The sequence below is a fragment of the Fusarium keratoplasticum genome, chromosome 2 (genome assembly GCF_025433545.1).
Source record: "Fusarium keratoplasticum isolate Fu6.1 chromosome 2, whole genome shotgun sequence".
NCBI lineage: Eukaryota > Fungi > Ascomycota > Sordariomycetes > Hypocreales > Nectriaceae > Fusarium > Fusarium keratoplasticum.
Genome location: NC_070530.1, coordinates 1,207,790 through 1,227,607, shown reverse-complemented (window position 1 = coordinate 1,227,607; position 19,818 = coordinate 1,207,790). Strand labels below are relative to the sequence as shown.

At 53.3% G+C, this 19,818-nt stretch overlaps 7 protein-coding genes across 7 annotated transcripts; 2 read left to right on the top strand and 5 right to left on the bottom strand.

The window, feature by feature from the left end:
• Nucleotides 1-19: 19 nt before the first annotated feature.
• Nucleotides 20-3,614, bottom strand: NCS57_00231200 (DNA damage-binding protein 1; the record flags this gene model as incomplete). The annotated part of the gene is made up of 3 exons (XM_053052345.1): nt 20-319; nt 368-3,461; nt 3,520-3,614. The coding sequence occupies 3 exons, from the start codon at nt 3,612-3,614 to the stop codon at nt 20-22; spliced, it is 3,489 nt and encodes a 1,162-aa protein (XP_052917591.1).
• A 682-nt stretch (nt 3,615-4,296) lies between these two features.
• NCS57_00231100 (uncharacterized protein) lies at nt 4,297-7,015 on the top strand (the record flags this gene model as incomplete). Its single annotated transcript, XM_053052344.1, has 2 exons — nt 4,297-4,902; nt 4,955-7,015. The coding sequence occupies 2 exons, from the start codon at nt 4,297-4,299 to the stop codon at nt 7,013-7,015; spliced, it is 2,667 nt and encodes an 888-aa protein (XP_052917590.1).
• Nucleotides 7,016-7,422: 407 nt separating this feature from the next.
• On the bottom strand, nt 7,423-8,604 carry NCS57_00231000 (R3H-assoc domain-containing protein; the record flags this gene model as incomplete). Its single annotated transcript, XM_053052343.1, has 3 exons — nt 7,423-7,582; nt 7,638-8,160; nt 8,235-8,604. 3 exons carry the CDS (start codon nt 8,602-8,604, stop codon nt 7,423-7,425), a joined length of 1,053 nt encoding a protein of 350 aa, XP_052917589.1.
• An 833-nt stretch (nt 8,605-9,437) lies between these two features.
• On the bottom strand, nt 9,438-10,637 carry NCS57_00230900 (uncharacterized protein; the record flags this gene model as incomplete). The annotated part of the gene is made up of 3 exons (XM_053052342.1): nt 9,438-10,176; nt 10,226-10,483; nt 10,546-10,637. 3 exons carry the CDS (start codon nt 10,635-10,637, stop codon nt 9,438-9,440), a joined length of 1,089 nt encoding a protein of 362 aa, XP_052917588.1.
• A 1,464-nt stretch (nt 10,638-12,101) lies between these two features.
• NCS57_00230800 (uncharacterized protein) lies at nt 12,102-13,418 on the top strand (the record flags this gene model as incomplete). The annotated part of the gene is made up of 1 exon (XM_053052341.1): nt 12,102-13,418. One exon carries the CDS (start codon nt 12,102-12,104, stop codon nt 13,416-13,418), a length of 1,317 nt encoding a protein of 438 aa, XP_052917587.1.
• A 641-nt stretch (nt 13,419-14,059) lies between these two features.
• On the bottom strand, nt 14,060-15,576 carry NCS57_00230700 (uncharacterized protein; the record flags this gene model as incomplete). The annotated part of the gene is made up of 2 exons (XM_053052340.1): nt 14,060-14,495; nt 14,579-15,576. 2 exons carry the CDS (start codon nt 15,574-15,576, stop codon nt 14,060-14,062), a joined length of 1,434 nt encoding a protein of 477 aa, XP_052917586.1.
• Nucleotides 15,577-17,181: 1,605 nt separating this feature from the next.
• NCS57_00230600 (uncharacterized protein) lies at nt 17,182-18,377 on the bottom strand (the record flags this gene model as incomplete). The annotated part of the gene is made up of 4 exons (XM_053052339.1): nt 17,182-17,517; nt 17,566-17,924; nt 17,976-18,111; nt 18,159-18,377. 4 exons carry the CDS (start codon nt 18,375-18,377, stop codon nt 17,182-17,184), a joined length of 1,050 nt encoding a protein of 349 aa, XP_052917585.1.
• Between the last annotated feature and the right edge of the window lie 1,441 nt (nt 18,378-19,818).

Genomic DNA, 19,818 nt, shown 5'->3' with positions numbered 1-19,818 from the left:
GTTTGTCTTCATTATCATTTCAATGCATCCTCCTCAACTCCTCAATCATGTTCCGCATGTCTTCAACACTCGGTCCAAGCCCCTCGCACACCAACTCCTGTTTCCCTTCGTCCATATCCAAAAACCTCTCTACCATTTCTCCGTCTATGAAGCGATAGGGTCCATCACTCTCCCGGTTTTCATTTCGGAATGACCGCCACAACTTGAACTCAATGTTGCCTGGTGCATGAATGTACTCTTCCATTCTCGACTGAAACGTCATGAGAAGGTCCTGATACTGCGGGGCGATGTCTCCGTAAAGATAGAGCGAACCCTCAGCCTGATGATACTGTTAGATCTGTTTTAGTGACGAAGTAGAGATACTTACGGATGCAAGAAACGCTCTCGGGTGCACAATAGTATTGTCTCCCGCTGGAACATGGAGCTTCCGGATGCGATTGATCTGCTCACCAATGCCAATCTCACTCGTCACTTCGAGTCTGCTGCGGTCTTGTTCAGTTGGAGCATCGGCGTTCCTCTGTAGAACGATGAGATTTCCTTGAGAGTCAGCCTCCAGCCATCTTTCTTCGTCTAGATGGCAGAGAGAGGTTGTCCAGATAGGCTCATAGTGTCGTGCTCGTTCTTCCAGCTTGGCCTTGCGGCCATCTTGTGCCGGGATAAACTCAACCAGGGAGAGAGACTGCATCAGGTCGCCCACGCCGATCATGTTGCCCGATATATCCAGATCCACGGGAAGTGCAGCCGGCCTGTAGGATGCAAGCTTCTCTAGAGATCCAGAGCTACTTGTGTCTTGCGAGTAGTTGTACACAACCACCGTCTTGGACAGCCCGGCCACAATGTAGTCATCCATCATCCCCAAGCATCGACAGGGTCCCTTCAGGTTGTGGGAAACAATCTGGTACACCTGGCGATGCTCGTCAACGCCGAGAACGAGGATTCGACCAAGAGTCCCGTTGGCCTCCTGAACCTGGCCGTCGTTAATGAAACTCGTCCCCACGATGAACCGTTCCGTGAGGTTTCCGCCGGCATCGGGAAGTTCGGCACGGATCACGCACTCGACGATTTCCAGTGTGCTTGAAGCATTTAATAAGAAGGGTTCCCCTAGCTCCTTGAAGACAATCTCATCGACAAGTCTAAAGGAACTGGTAACAACCTCCTCATTGAGAACCAGTTCCTTTTTAATCGAACCCAAGCCAAAGGCCTTCAAGCCTGGAGAGTACGCTACCCGCCTGACCGTCTCATGGACTGGCAATGCCTTAACATGAGTTAAACGCTCTTTGTCAACATGGCAGATCCGAATATGGCTATCCGTAGACAAAACGATCGAGTCTGGGAAGGCATGAGAATCAAAGGGGGCAACGAATGTAGCGTCGTCGGCTGTCGTGGCGGAGAAGATAATGCGACCTTCGGAGCTGTAAATCAGACTCGCGTGCTCAGTCGTAACAAAGACGTTGGATGTGCCGTCGTCTTGGGGCAAGACGTGCAGCCGCGCTGGATTGCTGCCCAGGGTGACGCTTTTGCGTCCAGAGACAGCAAAACCTTTGATAGACACGTTGAATGTGACCACAGTTCCATCTTCCATCGCAACCAGCAGTGTAGGCCCGGATACCTCTGGTGGGTGAAGCTGAACAAGTGCAATGTCTCGCGGGACGGTGGCACTGTCATCGGTCTGTCTCATAGATTCTCCATGAAGTGGTTGAAATGTTGCCATGTCGATCAAGGATATGCGACCCGAGGACCACCAGCCAACTACGCCGATATCAGGCGGATCTCGAGCCGCGTGGATACACGATATCTGATCCGGTTGCTGTGACCCAGGCTCTGCCTGAGTTTGCTGGACATTAACCGCCAAGTTTTGCAACAGATTTAAGGATACAAGGGATGTTCCATCAACTGACAGCAAAGCCCACTTGGTGTTTGCTGAAGCCCTCGTAATGCTTTTCCCAGTTGGGACGTCCCATCTGCTGACGGCAACACCACTCTCCGGATCCAACAAGACAACAGACTTTGGGGTAATCTGGAGCAGCTGGCCATTTGGGAGGTTTGACGCAAGGAGAGTCTCCGTGTCTTGCTCCATGCCTTGAAAAGAGTATATCTCTTCAATCCCTCCATCGGTATCGAAACTCAGGATCCGCGTCTCGGTGATAGATGATACCACCAATGTATCCACCAAGTCGGAGTTGTAGGAGCGAAGAGTAAACAGGCCCCTTGTTCCATCCAGTTCATCAAGGATACCCCTTTCTTCAAGCCCGACACCACTTCGGATACTTCGAAGGCTTCCATCTTGGTATGCGCCGCAGCCTGCCACTATCCTGGACTGTCCGGAAGAAAATGCATTGCCAGCCTGGGCGTCACCCTCTCTGTTGCCCATGTCCATGATCGAGAAGTCAAGGATTGGTGCGTTGTTAGACAATGACTTGATCAACAACATTGCATTAGTCTCGGGATCGATTTGGTAGAGCTGAGAATCTCCGTGATGTGAGGCAACAAAAAGGGTATTGTTGCCCATATAGACCAGGTTGGAGGCTCTTGAAGTGAGAGCGGGCGATTCCCCAAGCTTCATAGGCACAAGCGTCATACCAGTAACCACGACACCAGTAGCTTCCACGCTTGTCTCGATCGTCAACATGTCGAGCCGTCCGTAGTCGTCGGCCAAGAAATAATGTGTGCCGTCATACTCGGCCCAAGCCACGAAGATCCTTGGGTCTTTCAGACTTGAGGATACGCTTCTGTGGGTAAGACCATCGTAGTAGGTGAGGAGGGTCTCGCCAACAATGAGCAAACCGCCTAGATGAGCCTTTGCGCCTTCGGTATTCCGCACATGGTAGCGCTTCTCCTCGTCCAGCGGGACGGGGATAAGCATGGAGGCATAAGGGTCGGGAATAACAACGTCGAGTTCTCTATCTTTGTGAGGATCAAATTTGGACACCACGCCGCCCTTGTCGTCATGTGTTAACCTATAAATGGCTAACCGAGCTTCCTCTTGTTCCATCTGAGACTTGTATAAAAAGGCGATGGTCGGATGGCCGGTACGGCTGTGGATGAAGGTGCTGGCTTTCATGAAAAGCTCCGTGAGTCTGACTTGATCGAGGACCTCCAGTTTGTTGGTAGATCCCTTGCGCGTCGGGAGCCGAAAGACGTTGAGCACGCCCTCCCAGAGGTGCATGGCCAGAAACCGTGCTGTTGGATCCACTAGACATTTGTTCTGGCTTTGCGAATGGCGCATGTACGGTTCCGATAGATCTTCGATAACTCGCTCGATGGTATCAAGTTGCTTCGTCTCGGGGTTCCATGCAAGGTTGAAGTACTGCAGTCGATCGGTGCCAATAAACAGTAGGTCGGTCTCGGATCCTTTGGGTCGCAATCGTTGCAGCATTGATATTGTGCCGTGGATGAGTTTGGTCTGCAGGCATTCCATGCCCTCTTCCGTTAGACGCCATATCTCCAACCGGTTCGCCTTGCTATGGCATCTCAATCAGCATCTGGCAAGGCATCTTTGCGGAACAAGAGAGCTCTTACGCTACAATCAGGTCGTCAATTTCAGGGTCGAGCACGTTTGCGCGGATCGCGTGGCGGATGCTCGTGGCTCTATGAATGGGCGCGACGTACGCCATGATGCCTTATTCTCGGTTGGGCAGGAAATGGCGGGGTGAGGAAGTGGTGATGTTTTGCTCTCGATGAGAGCTATCCCGAGAGCTCCATGTGAGGTGCCGTCCAGTCTCCAGCTCAGCTGCGTCACTGCCGCCGGAGTTAGGACGGATTACAGCGGATGAAGTGGGGGACTGGGGGCTTTCGCTATGGGAATTTCCTTCAGGGATTGCTCATGTTATCTAGCGGGGCGCTAAACAACCATGGACGACTGGGCAACCACAACCTGCAATCGGCCTCAAATGCTTCCAGCTGAGCTGAATGGAGCCACCTCAGCAGATCCAGTTCTCTTGAGTGTTCTGCTTAGTAGCAGCTATGAAATTATTAATTTCTCATCTCATTCATTGGTAGAAGCAATCTTTAAGCTCACTGTTATCTTGTACCGAGGTACCTACCCAGGTATCTAGAATTCTTGACAAGCCCTCAATGACACCTCCAAGATGTTCGACGGGAAGGAACCTCATGGGAGTACCTTCTCTCAAGGACCACAAGATCCAACATGAAATCTTCGAGCAAAATCAAACATGCCCACCAATTTTACAAGATCAATAACCTGAATTCAACACCTTGCCCTCCATACGCCAACTCAGTCTTCATGTTTCTCTTTACCCAAGCATCATTCTAGGCGACCCTTGGCAAGACCTCGACATGGACGACGGGGCTCATGAAGGCTCAACTGTCATCGACTACGCCCTCAAGCACCAATGTTTTCGTCATCACAGAGACGCACCGTATCGATTCCAGGATCAGCTTCCTCAACTTCGAACAACTCTTCACCCAGTAGAATCCGACGGACTAGTTCACCAGCCAGGCCTCATTGATATCCCTCTTCCTCGTCCCAACATCCAACTACAACCGCCTTCCGGTGGCGAGACATACATGTTGCCAGTAGATCCATTCACACCAAGTACGGCATTGTTCCCATTTTTGGGACAAACAAAACAGCTACGACTACCATCTGAGGCTCTAGACACAGGACACAATCCAGAGAAGGATCTCCAACGATACTTGACTGACATATATAACAAGAGTTTCTGCGATATTTTGAGCGAGTGGCTCCCATTGAGCCCTGTCAATATTGGTAACGATGAAGCACTTGACTTCCCGTCTACTACGATACGATGGAAGTTGTTGGCGGATCGTGAACTAGAGCTTGAAGCTATTTCAGGTTCTGAAGAAACGCAGAGAATCCTACACGAGGAAGAAGTCTCAAACCAGGCAGAATGTTACGGCGAATTGTTTGCGCTGCGCAAGGCAAGTAAAATAGTCTTGTATGGGCGATGGCGTTGGTCTAATACATCAACAGCAGCCGAAAGCCTACCCTGAGCCACTGTCCGTCCCACTCTCCCCAGCCTCTGACCTGGACGAGCCCTTTGAGCCAAATTCGGACGTTTTGATCATCGACCTCACTTCGGAACCGAGAAGCCCCATTGATCCAGCCGTCGAGAAACTACAACAGGACTTACACGATGGCTGTTTGGACTCGGAGCCGGCAGCTCCATCGACCATGCCCAGTTCTCCCCCGGCACCTCGAGCCGTCTTCCTCGGCGATACAGAAGACAGGGCATCGAGTTACAAACTTGATGTGCCTCTAATGCAATCCAGCCCCAGGGGTGGTCAAGAGCTGCAGCATCACGGCGATATCTTTGCGCTTCACGGGATAGATATTGGGGACACAGTTCAGCCTCCAGAGGAGCCTCAAGGGTTCTTTGACGAGGGAATGTCAGCTATTCTGGCGGGTTATCACGCTCAGACAACGCAGATGCTGGAGAACGAACGCCCAAATCCAGCGGACTCGCTTCTGAGGATGCCCGTTCCGGCCCTCGACTTTCACATACCTGACCCGGACTGGAGTGTGCAGTTGTCAACCCCCGAAGATCACTTCCAGTGGCTACGGGAGAACCTCATGTCTGCCTTTCAGCTGGATTCTTCAATCCAATCGGCTGGCTTGAGTGCTTCACTGAAATGGACGCCGGTACCCCATGGAAGCGGCCAAATTTCACTGAACGAGGAGATGGAGCAACTTGGGCCGGCCAGTCGACAATTTTTAATGTTGGAAGTACCTCGTCTGAGTAGCCGCGACTATATCGACAAAAAACCTGGGTTGAAGATCCTCCAAGTTTTGGAGGATGAGGAAATGGAAGCTGAAGCCCCGCCTCCTGAAGCCCCATCTCCTGAAGCACCGACTGTTCCTGTATCTCAAGCAACTGCTACCCATGGCCCGCGCCCTAACTTGCCCGGTACGCCGCGTTGTGCGCCATCTCTGGATGATTTGTTGAAATCCAGATACCAACAAGGCCGCCAGACTTTAAGGAGGAAAGCTGGGGAAGAGTCAACTGGCCTCCTCTTGGGTTCTAGTGACCCTAGCGCGACGAGCAACTTGTTATCCAGCTTTATGGAGCTTCGTCATGCGAAGAAGCCAAAAACAACACACAGCACTACCCAGCAGCCTTCTCGGCAGCCTGTTCAGCTATCAACGCAACGGCCCCTTCCGGCCCCATCGCCGTCTCAGCCCCCAGCAAACGAAACTACTGTCGAAGAGCAAGCCCCAGAATTTGGCAACCATGGAATGAGGGATGCACCGACCCCAGAATTCCATGTTCCTACTGATACTTGCCGCTTTATTGTTTCCTCGAGTTTGAGTCGGGATGTCCTTTCACAACTGGACAAATCATGGCCGCAACTCGAGCTCGTGGATAGGGATTTCTCTCAGTACAACACAGTTGTCTGGTCCTCTGGCTCCGCCCAGCGGAAGGAGGTCATTTCTGGACTATCCTTCGAAGCCGATGTTTCTCTTTGTCCATCAGCCGGCATAATCGTCACGACGATGCTGAAAGTCAGGCAAAAACCTCTCCCCGGTTCAACTGCTCTGTCACCGCTTCGCGAACGAGTGCAGGTTGTGAGCACCAAGTACGAATATCTCTTCATCCTCGTCTCAGAGTCAAACCCAGTGGGGGAATACGTTGGTTCACCAAGCACGTCTGACATGACGGCTTATGCCGACTTTGTGCGTTTCACAGCGAGTCTCCAGGGAGGCATCACAACATACCTGGTCTCGGGTGCAGAGTGTACCCTTTCGAAGTGGGTTCTATCGCTGATGTGTCGCTATTCTCCGCAAGCGAAGCAACTTGGAAAAGCTCTCGACTTCCACGACACAACTTGGGAGCTGTTCCTCCGTCGGGCAGGTCTCAACATTAACGCAGCACAAGTCATATCGGAAGCTCTAGTCTCGGAGTATGACAACCTGGGGCTCGCCAACTTTTTGACTATGACTACGGAAGAACTAGTCTCAAAATTTGGTCCGATTATGGGAGGTGAGAGAGTGTTGAGGAATGTGTCCCGAGGCTTGCACCAGCTATGGTTGTAAGAGTTTGGTAGTATTCCGAAATCACGAGATAACTGATCAATGAACGGAGACTTACATTCGGTCCTTGGCCGAGTACGGTGATCCTCCGTCTTAGAGTGGCTTACGGGTGCTGTAACATATGGGGTCCTTGTCGTGATGGCTACAGAAGACCGGTGGTTCAAGATCTCTTCCTAATGTCAACTCATTATGCACCCGATTGTCGCCAATATGCGAAGCCAACGGACAGGAGAGGCTTCCGGTCTTTGCCACATACAGCACACGAAACAATGCCCGCCAGGGCTGGTGAGGTGGTTCTATTGCCTTGTCCCCTTACCGTCTACGTTTATGCGTCTAATCATGCAAGTAACCGAATTCTACAGATGGGTCTGGTACCCTGATTGACAAGCTGGCCATGGCACAAGGGCGATTTAACACACCTCCCACATGGGGCGAGGTAGCGTCCGCGTTGGAAGTGTGCCATGCGTTGACTTGAGGCCGACATAGACGACGCGGCGCGAGGGATTCGTCAGTGTGACGGATCGTGATGCCAGGCCATAGTAGTCGGAGATGGAGTGTGTGAGCCAGCGCCTTGGGGATTGTTAGTGACCTCATCTTGGGGACAAGATAAAAGGGGGGTACTGACTTGAAGGCGGCGCTCTCGTCGGTGCCAAACGAGTCAAACACCATTCCTGAATCGACTGTCTCCTGCGAGACCTCTCGATGGGCATGTTTCCATGTGGCCTTCTTCTCCCTCAACTCCCTCATGGCACCGTTCCTGCCCACAAACACGATCTCCTCATCCTCCGAGTCCATCTCCTCGGCAGCACTGTCAATATCCACATCCTCAACCTGCTGGGCGCAGATATACTGCCTCACAGGCTCCTCCAATGCGCGGACCCAGGTTCGCACAACGGGACTCCGCTTGGTTGCCTCGCGCAAATCACGAGGCACCTCACCAACACCGAGTCCCGTAGCACTACCAGTCTTGAGTTGCTGCTTCTTGCGCGTGACTTGGAGACGGATAGTCTTGTCCTCGACGCGCTGGCGGATGCCGTGGTCCCAGAACTGAGCGAGCTGGTAGGGTACACGGTGGATGGGGTGTGTAGGATGGACCTCGTAGTCGGAGGGCAGGGGGGGCTGGACGTTCGGGACGTGCATCAAGCGGTCTGAGGATTTCCACGATCAGCTGGGCATTTTTGGTTTGGACACCGCAAGAAGCGAGGCGCAAATCATGTCATACCATTCTCCCATCGTCGGCGCTGGCGACTCCCCTCCTTGCCCTTGAGGATCAAATCACGCCTGCGCTGGCTGTCCCTCCTAGACGGCGGCCGCCTGGGAGTCTCAGTCGGCTCAATACCCTCCTGATCAATGACAACTTTGCGATCGCTCTTAACCTTGGGGGCTTGGTCGATGGGAATGGAGAGCGGGCTGCCGGTGCCGCGAGCGACGGGGGACACGCTGAGAGATTGAAGGGCCGAGATGGTCCAGGCATCAATGTCGATGGCCGACTTTCTCACGGGCGTGGGAGGCGACTGGACCGGGAGAGCCGACGCAGCAATCGGCGACGAGAGCTGCTGGTCGGGAGGTGGGACGGCACTGTAGATGGCCATGATGAGTAGATTGCGGGGAATTGAGAGATAAGGCTATATCTAGGTTTGGAGGAGAGTAATGATGCTGGGGATGGATGCTCCGGATAGCAATGGCAATCTGGGAGGAGGAAGAGAGATCCCTAGGACTTTAGGTGATGAGAGAATAAGAGAAAAGCCTCTTGCCGGGGTGAGGAGGAGGTGGTTACTTGATGGATGGATGCCATCTTGAAAGGCCGATACGTATCGACAAGGACGAGGTGATTCATCCTCGAGATTAGCCAATCAGATGCTGGCGCATTCCCACACGGGGAGCAGGGGATCCATCCATTCTCCGTGCGAATGCGAGTCACCCGTCGGCCGCCTCCTTCCAGTCGAAGCCTTGGATGCATGGGCGTGAGTGCGAGCATCAAGTTCCTTTGGCGGATGAGGCTGTTCTGAAAGCGGTTACAGGCGCATACTTTTTATCTGGTGATTGTTCCAGGTGATGCCCCCCCCGATTCCTAAGCCATCGCCATCGCATCACGACCTTGGCAGGCAGTATAGAATACGTACCCCGGCTTTAAGTTGAGTTGGAGAATGCATGCCCCAAGCCAGGATAAGCATCCAATGTAGGAGTCATCAACCCCCACTAGATCCCTAGCATGGAACTGAATGAGTCAAGCGGAGAGAGATTGGATCCGGGCTGAAGGAAGAAAAAAAGTATGCAATTCTAAGGTAGACAAGAGTATGCCATCCTAACTTGAACCAAGAATCGATCAACACGAATAAATTATGGGATATCAATGCTCGCTGTAAACCCCCTGTGTTGCGTTACATTGCGCTGCCCTGCACTGCGCCTCTCGCGGCTCAACCCATCAGTGCTCGGTAGTGTCGTAACTCTTGTGAGGGTTGCCTATTCCGCCAGGCCTCAGCAGCGGCTGACTCTCCCGCTCAATGGCGCGTTCCTCGCGCTCTTGGATATCGTCGAGGTCTTCCTCCGTCTCGGCGTACCGTTCCGGATGACCCGTGAACGGACCCGGCAGGCCTCGCTCCCAACCCTCCGAGTAGGTTCGGGGGGCCGCGGGTCTCCGGGGAGTGCTCGAGTACTGAACAGGCGACTGCGGCGCGCTGTCGACGTAGCCGTTGGCATAGCCCTCGCGGCGCCGAGCCGTGTATTCGTAGTAGACGCCCATGATGAGCACAGAGCCCTGCATAGACGCCGTGATCAGGTAGATGAACCAGGTGCTCCAGCCTTCCCAGCCCAGGCGAGCAAACAGGCTTGCCGCGAACAGGAAACCGCCGGGTGTCTGGATGCACATCATGGGAATGCTGAGACTTCCCACGTGCTTAAGGTGGTAGGTCATCCAAATCTGTGGCACGTACTGGATGGCAGCCAGGACAGTAGCCATGATGCCGAGCAGATTAGCCCAGAAGACAAGGTGATCGGGGAGGGCGATGAAGAAGACGCCCGTCAGGATGATCACGATGAGGCCATGGAGGACGCAGAGGAGACCGACCAGGACGGCTGTCTGCCATCGAGGAGCATCTCCGCGGAGTTCCTCTGGAGGAACATTGGCCTGTCTATAACGGAAGAAGATGAGGAAAAGAACGAGGCTATACAGAGTGTTAGCTGAGGGGGCAAGTAGACGCATAGAGAGCTTACATGAGACTGAAGCAGACCCATTGGGCGCCGAGTTGAGCAACACCCAGTAGTCCAGCAGCACATTCAAATGTGCCAACCTCGTAGCAGCAACCGATGGCAGCTCGGGACGGCGCGACAGTCAGAATATTGGCGAAGCCGGCAGTGGCGGAAGTGGTTCCCAGCAGGACAAAGTACGGTGAGATGCCCTCCGAAGTGCCTCGTGAGATGATGCGGTAGTGCTGGGGGAGGTAGGACACGAGGATACCGAGCAGGATGACGCTACAGACACAGTCAGCACACGTCAAAGTCCCTTGTTAGAGAGAATCGCAATGGATCCGTACATGGAGACGACGAGCTCAAGGTACGAGGGCGCCTTGAGCTTCGCGCATCGGTCCTCGCCGGGGGCGAAGATTTCCATTGCTGACATTGACATTGTGGATAGACAATGCCGCGACCCTCGATATTCCCACGAGGGCGGATGGACAACAAAAAGGGAAAGGGAAGAGAAAGGATCGTCAAGATTCAGGGGTTCTCCCCGAATTAAAAAAGAGGCTTCTTACAAGCCTAGGTAAAAGGGTGGAGAGACGAGGGAGCGTTTGTTTTGCGAAGGGAGTTTTGGAAAGGAAAGGCGAAACGGCGCGACTCGACTCAACTCGAACTGGGGTGTGGGCGGGCTTGGGCGTTGCTGGGAGGTGACGTATGATGGGCGCTCGCCTTTCTTTAGTTGGTGTTTTTTTCTGCCCCAGGCGAGGCTGTGAGGGGGAACCGGCCGAGCTTAGACGGGGGGTAGGTATTTGGGTGATAGGCAGGTATACGATACGAGGATCGAAAACGAAGCAGTGCAGCTTTAGCGAAGCAACGGTCTGAGAGCTACGAGACCATGATTGGTGAAGAATGTATTCCGTTTTGAGACAGACACGAGATACGAGATGTTGGTATGTTGGCTTCTCTGTTGAGAGATGATGGATGAAGGAAGAAAGAAAGTAGGAAGTGGGTGGTTGGAAGCCTCGGAGAATTTAAGAACAGAAGACCCAGTGACATTGGAGAAGCCGCAGTGCTGTTCGCCTTGTCCGCCTTCTGCAATCTACAAAGGTACCAGCAAATCATGTAGTCCACTGATGAAACCTTGAGAAGCGGGCGGCTCGAAACGGCAACTATGGAAATGGTGCCTGTCCTGTCCTGTTGTGTGTGATCCATGGATGGGAGAAAAAACGTTGTTTGGTCAGCTGAGTGCGCCTAACTCCCCGTCGACAGCGTGTACCTGTGCTGTACCTGGGATGGATCGAAGCGAAAAGTCAAGCGAGGTCGCCGAGAAATGGATGCTTGCTTTCATCAGAATCTGGTCTGTTCTTGATCACCTCGTCCCATATCCCGCCAAGCCGGAGAAAGGCCCATCACGAGAGCGAACCCGAGCTAGAGCGTCTCTGCCTGTTGGACCCTGCAGGAGACCGATGGATACCCTTCGGAGGCCGCTGAGCTCGCTCACTGTCTTGTCCTGGGCGGCCTGGTTGTCGGCAACACAGGCACAGCGGAGAGGGAAAACAGCCTTGGCGTCAATGCCGATGACGTCGCTGTGATAGCCAGGGCAGATGGTTGTGTGGATCATCCGGCGATAGCCTCGCCTTTGGGGACAAGGGTAACGAGAGAAGAGGAAGCATCCATACTGACTATAGTTGGAGAATGAACTTCAATGCCATCTCTGATAGTGATTTATAGATCTCGAGATTAATTGGGCGCTGTATTTACTGCTTCTGTCCTTGCAAAGGCAACATCTGGTGCAAGTACCTGCGTTGGTAACACAAACCCACTCCAGCTGATGCTGATTCAAGAGGTACCCACTCCAATTCCTCATTTTCCTGCCCATCCCCATCTCGCAACCTTCACCTCAACTTACACCATGGATGATCCCGAACCGACAGCAGAACCAGCTCCCGACTCCGCGAGCAATCCACATCCCGTATCAGAGCCTGCTCCCTTGGATACCGATAACGATCGACCGCCCCAAAATTCACCCTCTATCAATCTCGTCGCCGAGAACTTGATCAGTCGAGAGCCTTCACAATTGAGTCAGAACAGCTTCTATACTTCAGCCCAATGGACCGCCGACGGAACTTCTCTCCTCGTCTCATCCTCCCTCAACTCCATCTCCACCTTTGTCCTCCCTGACGACCTCCTCGACCCAGCCTCGTCCCACCCACGCCATCTGGAGCCCCAATCTTCAATCGCCCTCCCTGAACCATCGCAGACTGTCGTCGCCGCGCCCTTCTACTCCCTTGCCGACCCGGCCTCGCAGACCGTACTCGTCGGCTGTCGCGACCACCCAATTCAGCTCTACCACCTCTTCCCTCCCGAGCATGATGGGGTCGCATCGCGTGCCGCCCCGCTCGCCTCGTATAAGCTCATCTGTCAGGAAACGGAAGAGTACATCACACCCTCGTCCATGCTGTGGGAGGCTCCCGGGACCCATTTCCTGTGCGGCTCGGCAAACCGTCTCGACTACTTTGACACGACACGGCCAGGCTCCGATGGTCCTCTTCTCACCATCCCCACAATACCCTCAAAACGGTTCACTGCAAAGGGAGGCGGTGTCGGCATGAAGGGCACCGTTGCGGCCCTAGCAGCTTCCCCTGTCGATGCCAATGGCGGCAGTATTGTTGCTGCTGGGACGTGGTCTCGTTGGATAGGGCTATACGACGTACATCGCTCGGACAAGGTTATCTCCAACTGGGCCCTCCCACGCCCTGATGATCTAGACGGGGCTTCCGGGGGACAGGGTGTTATCCAGGTACGCTGGAGTCCCTGTGGAAGATATCTTATCATCAACGAACGCCACGCCTCTGGCATTGTCGTCTATGACATCCGCGGCGTAGGCCAGCTTCTTTGCACATTAAAGGGTCGAAACGCGCCAACGCAACAGAAGATGACACTTGATGTATTCTCGGGCGACCCCTATGCGCAAACACCATCATTCGAAGTCTGGACAGGCACTCATGATGGCGGCGTTGTAGTTTGGGAGGGCGTGGGTAGTCAGGCCGGAGTCGTAGAGCCCTCCTGGGACTGGAAAGGCCACGATGCGCCTGTAGGGAGCACTGCCCTCCATTCAAGCGGTTCCGTAGTTGCGACGTGCTCTGGAGGATGGGGCTTTGGGGAGTCGCCAGGCGCGCAGACTGTATTCAAAGAGTCGAGCGTAAAGGTTTGGTCGATAGGGGGTTGAAAGTGAAGTAGAACCCTCGATGTTGTCGACAGGCCTTAGAGTAAGTAGCATCATGGCACTGCGGCAAGCTAACTTTGATGCCTTTAAGAAGAGGGGACAGTAAAAAATGGACACAGCTATCTGCGCCTGGTCTCAGTCAAGGTGTATCCAGAGGCACGCCTAGACCAGTCAATGTAAGTGTTTTGCTGTTGAATCATGATGTTCTCCTGAACAGACATTCTACTCCAGATGCCAACATCTGCAAATGGTAATCCGGCACTTAATTAGATGCCCATGAAATCGAGAAATGCTGATTTAATCTTGATCATTTACTTATCATTAACTATCTACCATGAATCCTCCAGCGCGTGACCGTGTGGCCATCATATCTCATGATTAACCCCTGACTGACCAAGCCCATCTACTGTATCCAACTCAATCCCTATTTCTTGAAGTCGCTGTCTTTGCTTTCGATTTCTTCCCTCCTCTTTATTGCAAGCCCCGGAAAAAAAAGTCTTTGAATGCACACAGCCTCCACCGGATATCAACTCCCAGTGCCTCGCCGTAAACGCCGGAAACAAACCTGATTATAGCCCCCATTGCGCGTTGTCGTGCTTTAACCGTCTTTCCTCTTCGTCAAATCATATACAGCGTCTCCTGGTTTATACCCATCCCGGGTCTCGGTTCTGTTGCCACAAAGGACCTCCTCCACCGCCGCGTGGTCCTGGATACGCAGCCATGGGACTGCTCATGGCTCCGGGTGTACTGATAGCAGTGCCTGGCCTCGGCTCTTCTTCGCTGATCCGCCCCAGGCCCGCATTGTAGCCGTGGGGATAGTCGTCACTCTCGCGGGTCAGGGGTATCTCATCGTGCTCCATGTGGGCGCCTCCACCAACTGCAGTAGCCGAGTACCCATACGCGGCCGGAGGATCCCATGGCTCCGGTGTGCGATACTCGTCGTCCTCGCGAATAGGCGTGATGTTCCGGCGAGCCACCGGATTCGGTGGGGGCGGGGGTGGGCGAGGTGGAGGATGCGTTTCATCGACCTCCTGCATCGACGGTAGCGGCTGAAAGTTGTGTCTATCATGAGGACCGGGACTAGTTAAAGAAAAATCTGTTAGCACAAAACGAAACTCCTTTTTTCGTCACTTCTCGAGTGGTGATGGGATATGGGCGCTTACCCGATGTGCTGCACTTTGTGTTTCAGGCCTGGCCCCTGGCGCTGGTTGGCCTGTCGGCGCCGGTAGAGCCAAATGGCGGCCACGACTAGGGCGACGACGGCGGCTACGCCGCTGATGGTACCACCAACAATGGCGCCCGTGTTTTTGGTGCCGTTATCTTTACCATCCGTGTCCGGAGCTGCAGCGGCAGCGGTTGAAGTTGTGGCATCCTCATCGGACGTCTTGCTTGCAGTCTCGGTTTCCGACTCGGTTTCTGTTTTTGAAGCAGTTGATGAAGTCTTTGTGGTTTTTGTAGTTGAAGTTGATTCCGTGGAACTCTCCGTCGTCGATGTCTTTGTTGCAGTTGAACTTTTGGTGGTCGAGCTCTTTGTTGTTGAAGCCTTGGTGGTGGTAGATCCAGTTGAGGTCCTCTGCTTGGTTCCAAGCGTTGTCGGTTCAGACAGCGATATCGCGGTGGCCGTGAGAGGAGCTTTGATGGTCGTGAGTTGAATAGCGGACTGGCCTGAAGCCGTTGCTACCACTTTCGTAGCCAAACCTGAAGTCGAGCCACATCCATACTGGAAGAATCCACCCTCGTAGCTGTTCTTGTAGCAAGAGTCGCCTCCTCCGCAAGTATAGACATACGGGTTCACTTCAGTTTGAGGATCGCTGTTGCCATCAACACACCCCGTAAACACACCCTGCGTGCAAGATCCTCCATCAGGACAGCATCCAACAGCGCCATGCTCAACGTCCACCACGCAATGCGAGCCCGCTGAACAAGTAGCCGGCAGAGAGGGGTCTCCTCCTACATAACCGCAAACGGTGTTGAACTGTCGTCGCAGCAGATACCCATCGTTGGGGGCGGCCGTCGCAGCGAGGGGATAAGGCACGACGTTCAGCTCGTGGTACTCGACCGTCTTTGTCGGGTACGGCAGCGCATAACCGGCAGCGAGGTTGGCGATGCTGGAGAAGACGAGCAGCGGCGGTAAGCGTGCCATGAGATCGGCGGGGGTCATGATCTGAAGTCCCGTGATCTCATCCAAACATGGTCTGGCGGGCGGTCACGCTTGAGGTTATCGATTTCGCTTGGAATAGGCAGGGTACTCTCGTAGCGTAGGTAGTGGGTGGGTTTTGTTGGTGATGATTGTCGATCTTCAGAAACAAGGAAGAAAAGAAGAAAGAAAGAGGAAGCCACGTCGAGAGAAAAAAAATTGTGACAGCAGCAAAAAAGAGGATGCAAAATCAATAACCGGTGAGCAATGCAATGATGTAACAAGGGGGTGATTGATTGAAAGGGAAGAAGAGAAGAAAGAAAGAAGGAGGGAAAAAGGCCCTTGAACGAAGGGGGCTGTAACACACGCACGCACGTTTACGAGGTATCAAGCAGGGCCACACCTGTTGGACCTGGCTGTCTCTGCGATGTGGGCTGCCGATACTGGTTGTTTCGCAAGGTAGGTAGTTTGGTTGCTAGGCCAGGATGGAGGCTAGACGCAGCCAAGGGAAACGGGGATCCTTCTATCTGTTTTAGCTGGGGATCTCCCTGCCTCTCTCTTTTTCCTCTGCCAAGCGACGCCAGGGTCAAGCCGGGGGCCGTTTAAAGTGCTGGCAGCTTGGAGGGGTCTCGTCGCACCGGCATCCGACGCTGTGACGGCGTCTCCCGGGGCGACTTGGATCCAATCGTGAGGGCCGTTGCCGTTGGAGGGGAGGCTGGGCCGGGGTCACGGAGGCCCGGCGGGGGGTGGTTGGGGGAGGAAGACGGGGAGGGATTGAGAGGAAGAGATTGAAAAGATGATTTTTTTTTTTTTGTCGTCGACGGAGTAGATACCCAGTACGGAGTAGACAATGCCAAGCAAACATAGCACGACTGGTATGGACGTGGAATAACACAGCAACCGGCCAAATTACTTGCATCAAATGTCTAAGAGAGCCTGGTGGTCGTCCCTGGATCTTGAGCCTCCTTCAGGCCCTCTTTGGGTTTACCTCCTTGACTCGCTGGCCACGTTGGCATGCTTGTCTCACATGGTCCCACACCCCTTGTTGTTTGGGTCGATCTTGTGCATTGCACTAGCATCGAGATGGTTACGTCTTGTGCGTCTCATCCCGTGTATCCATCCCTTTCGAGGTCCAACCCTCCTCACTCTTGCTCGGGTTGTACAGAGATTTCATGGCCGGCAGTGTACTGTAGATCTGTTACGAACTGTTGCATTCTTTCATACCTTGCACCTGTCGATACTCGAACTGTTAATATCATGGTTCATCCATGCATCAGCTGACACACCTATCGCTCCATCCCGGATCCTCTCGGTGGCAGTGTATCCTGTGCTTCTAAATCTGGATACACAGCTCAACTCATACGACGCTTGAGTTGTCCTCGCCTGCATCATGATACAATTATTGTAGAAAATACGATACATTAACTGAGACAATTATTCCTCCTCTCTATAGTTGATTATCCATAATGATTCCTCATGCACAAAAGCCGATTCCATCCACTTCACATTCGCCCACTAACACTCAGATCCATTCCTGGCTGAACGCCGCGCCACTCCCAAAACACACCAAAATGCATGCCAGGAACAACCCAACCTGACTCGGGTCCCAAAACCTCTCCCAGACGCCTCCTACAGCAACTCTCGCCCGCTGCCCGACCGATCCTCGTCAATGAATCCATTCTCGAGCTCGTACGAACCCTGCTTGCGGGCCTTTTTGGCTGCCTTCTTCTGCTCCTTCTCCCGCTTCTTCTGCTGCTTGAGAGCCTTCTTCTCCTTGCGGCTGAGGTGGGGGAACTCGCTGTCAGGACCACGGAGGACAAAGCCGGGGTGCATCACGTTGAGGAGCACAAGCGCAAAGAGAATTGGGAACGCATCGAGGCCGAGGGGATAGCCCTCGTGGGTGAGGAGATCGTTGTGTTCATTGACACCGGGACCAAACTCGACGAGACGATAAACGATCCGGACCTTGGGTTTATTAGCTCATGTCTCATTTATACAACAAGAGGTGCTTACGATGATGAGGATCAGGACAAGCAGCATGGTCCAGATGAGCCACTTCATCCGGCCAATGTCTCGACCCTCAATCTCCCTGAGCTTATAGTAGAAGAAAGCGGTCAGGCCGCTGAAGATGACGATTATGCCCAGCTGAACACCGACACCTGCCATGTAGATCTTTTGTCCGATCCGAACCAGGTTCTGGTCCTCGTCGTTGGAGAGCAGACTTCCACCGCCGCCCTGGACGATGAACAGGATGATGTCGATCCAGACGAAAAGCACCGTCATTCGAATGGCCTTGATGCCCAGGAGCTTGCGGTCGGGCATTCGGAAGTATACCATGCGTGCGACTGCCATGTAAACGAAAGCATTGAGCCCTGACACTGTTAATCGCCTTGCTGAGGCTTGAAGAATGGGTTGGTACTTACACAATGGGGCAAGCAGGAAGAAGAGCTGTCCCCAAAGCACATACTGAAAGTTCTGCTGATTCCGACTTCCTAGGGTCTTGAAGGTGAAGCCAATCGTTTCCCAAGCTGCACCCATGATGACGACCCAACAGAATCGCTAAGACGGGTTAGCGGTGCCCAATCCCGAGCAACTCGAGAACTGACCTTTTTGAAAATAATGGCCTGTGTGATATGGGCCAATGTTGTCATGCCATAGAGCACGCAAAAGGCAAGGTTGGCAGCGAAGCTCGGGTCGAAGAAATAGTTGGCGTTGCAGGCGTCAATAGGAACACGGCCATACTTGCCAGGCACCGCAGTGGTGCAACTGGCTGTTGCTGCAGATGATACCGTAGAGGTAGGTACATGTGTGGTGGTGGTGACCATCGTGTAAGTCGTCAAGGGCCGCGTCTAAGTAAAGTCGTCTTTAGCCTGGATGCTAAGCTGGAGCTGCTGCTGCTGTCTGTCTGATGGGGAAACATTTTGAACATCTTCTCCCAAGCCTTTATGTATTTCCTCAGGACTCAATCTATACGATGAATGCTGCGTTTGGCGAGGTTTGAACATTTTTGGCACTTCTCTGAGGCTCAGATCAAGCCCCGGCAGAAGTTGCTGGAGAAGGGTGACCGGGGTTGCTTGGCTGAGACGCGCGTGCTCGCCAAAGCTCGCCAAAGCTAAGGCAGGCTCAGCCAACAAGAGCGTCGAGAATGCGACGTGGATGGGACATGGAGTAAGCGACTCGGACCCGATGTCATGTAGGGCTGACAGAGGCTTGCTTCTCGAAGGGCTGGACCTGTGTCTAGCTCGTGAAATGGCTGAGGAAATCTGCCTTTTTGGCGAGCTGGGCCTTTGGAGGCTCTTAAATCTTTCAAGGCTCGGCTGTGAGGTTGTCGCTTAGACGGGTGAGCTCCCAAGTGATTTTGGACTGCGCCGCGATGGGCTTCAGTTGTTCTCACACTTGGCGGTGTTACTATTGCCTCTCTTCAACATTACTCCGTACTCCCGAGTCTTTTGCAAGGTCGATTTCGATTGGCTTGAAGCATTGTCGCTTACTGCAGTTGAGATTTGATGCTTGCGTATGCCATGACACGGGTTGACGACGCCATTCTCAAGAGATGCTTTCTAAGCCATTGTCAGGGCTTGTTTAGTTTCTGCCTGGTTCCTGGAGATAAGATCAAGTCTATATTTACTCTTCTGCGTGTTTCAAAGCACAGAATCTCAATGTCGGTGTGGTGTGATACGTTGCCAAGACGCGTAGGCCATACGAGCAGTACGAGATGGCCCCAGATCAGCTTGTAGGGCTGAGAATTGAAGCTTTCAAAGAAGGTTCTTCATCATCGTTCCTGGAGTTTTTGAGAGGATCTGCATCACGTTATTCAACGGGGAGGCTTTGCAGCGGTTAATTTAGGTTGTGGCCCAACCTGAAACTGAACATGAAGCAATTTGACTTTGAGGGGTATCGCGGTGGTACAAGCATTGTGCTGTCGCTATGACGGAGTTGATTGAGGACCTTTGTCTTAGCAATATTGCAAAAGCGGTGACCGTGAGTGAGTGAGCCAATTGAGGTCCATAGTGCTTCCTTTTCCCCTCCCGTGGACTTTCTTTGTATTGTTCTGAATGACCTCCTCCTCGTTCGATCATCACAGACATTGCCTCCCCCCACCCGCCAATCTTTGATTCACGAGGCTAGATGATCCAATATCCGCAGACCTAGCGACCCTGACAAGCTCTCCCACTGGCGCCTGGCGGACCCTTGTTCTCCACCACTCGCGAGACGAACGAACCCTTGGGAGGGACCCTTGCTCCGTGGGTGGCCATCGCCAGCCTC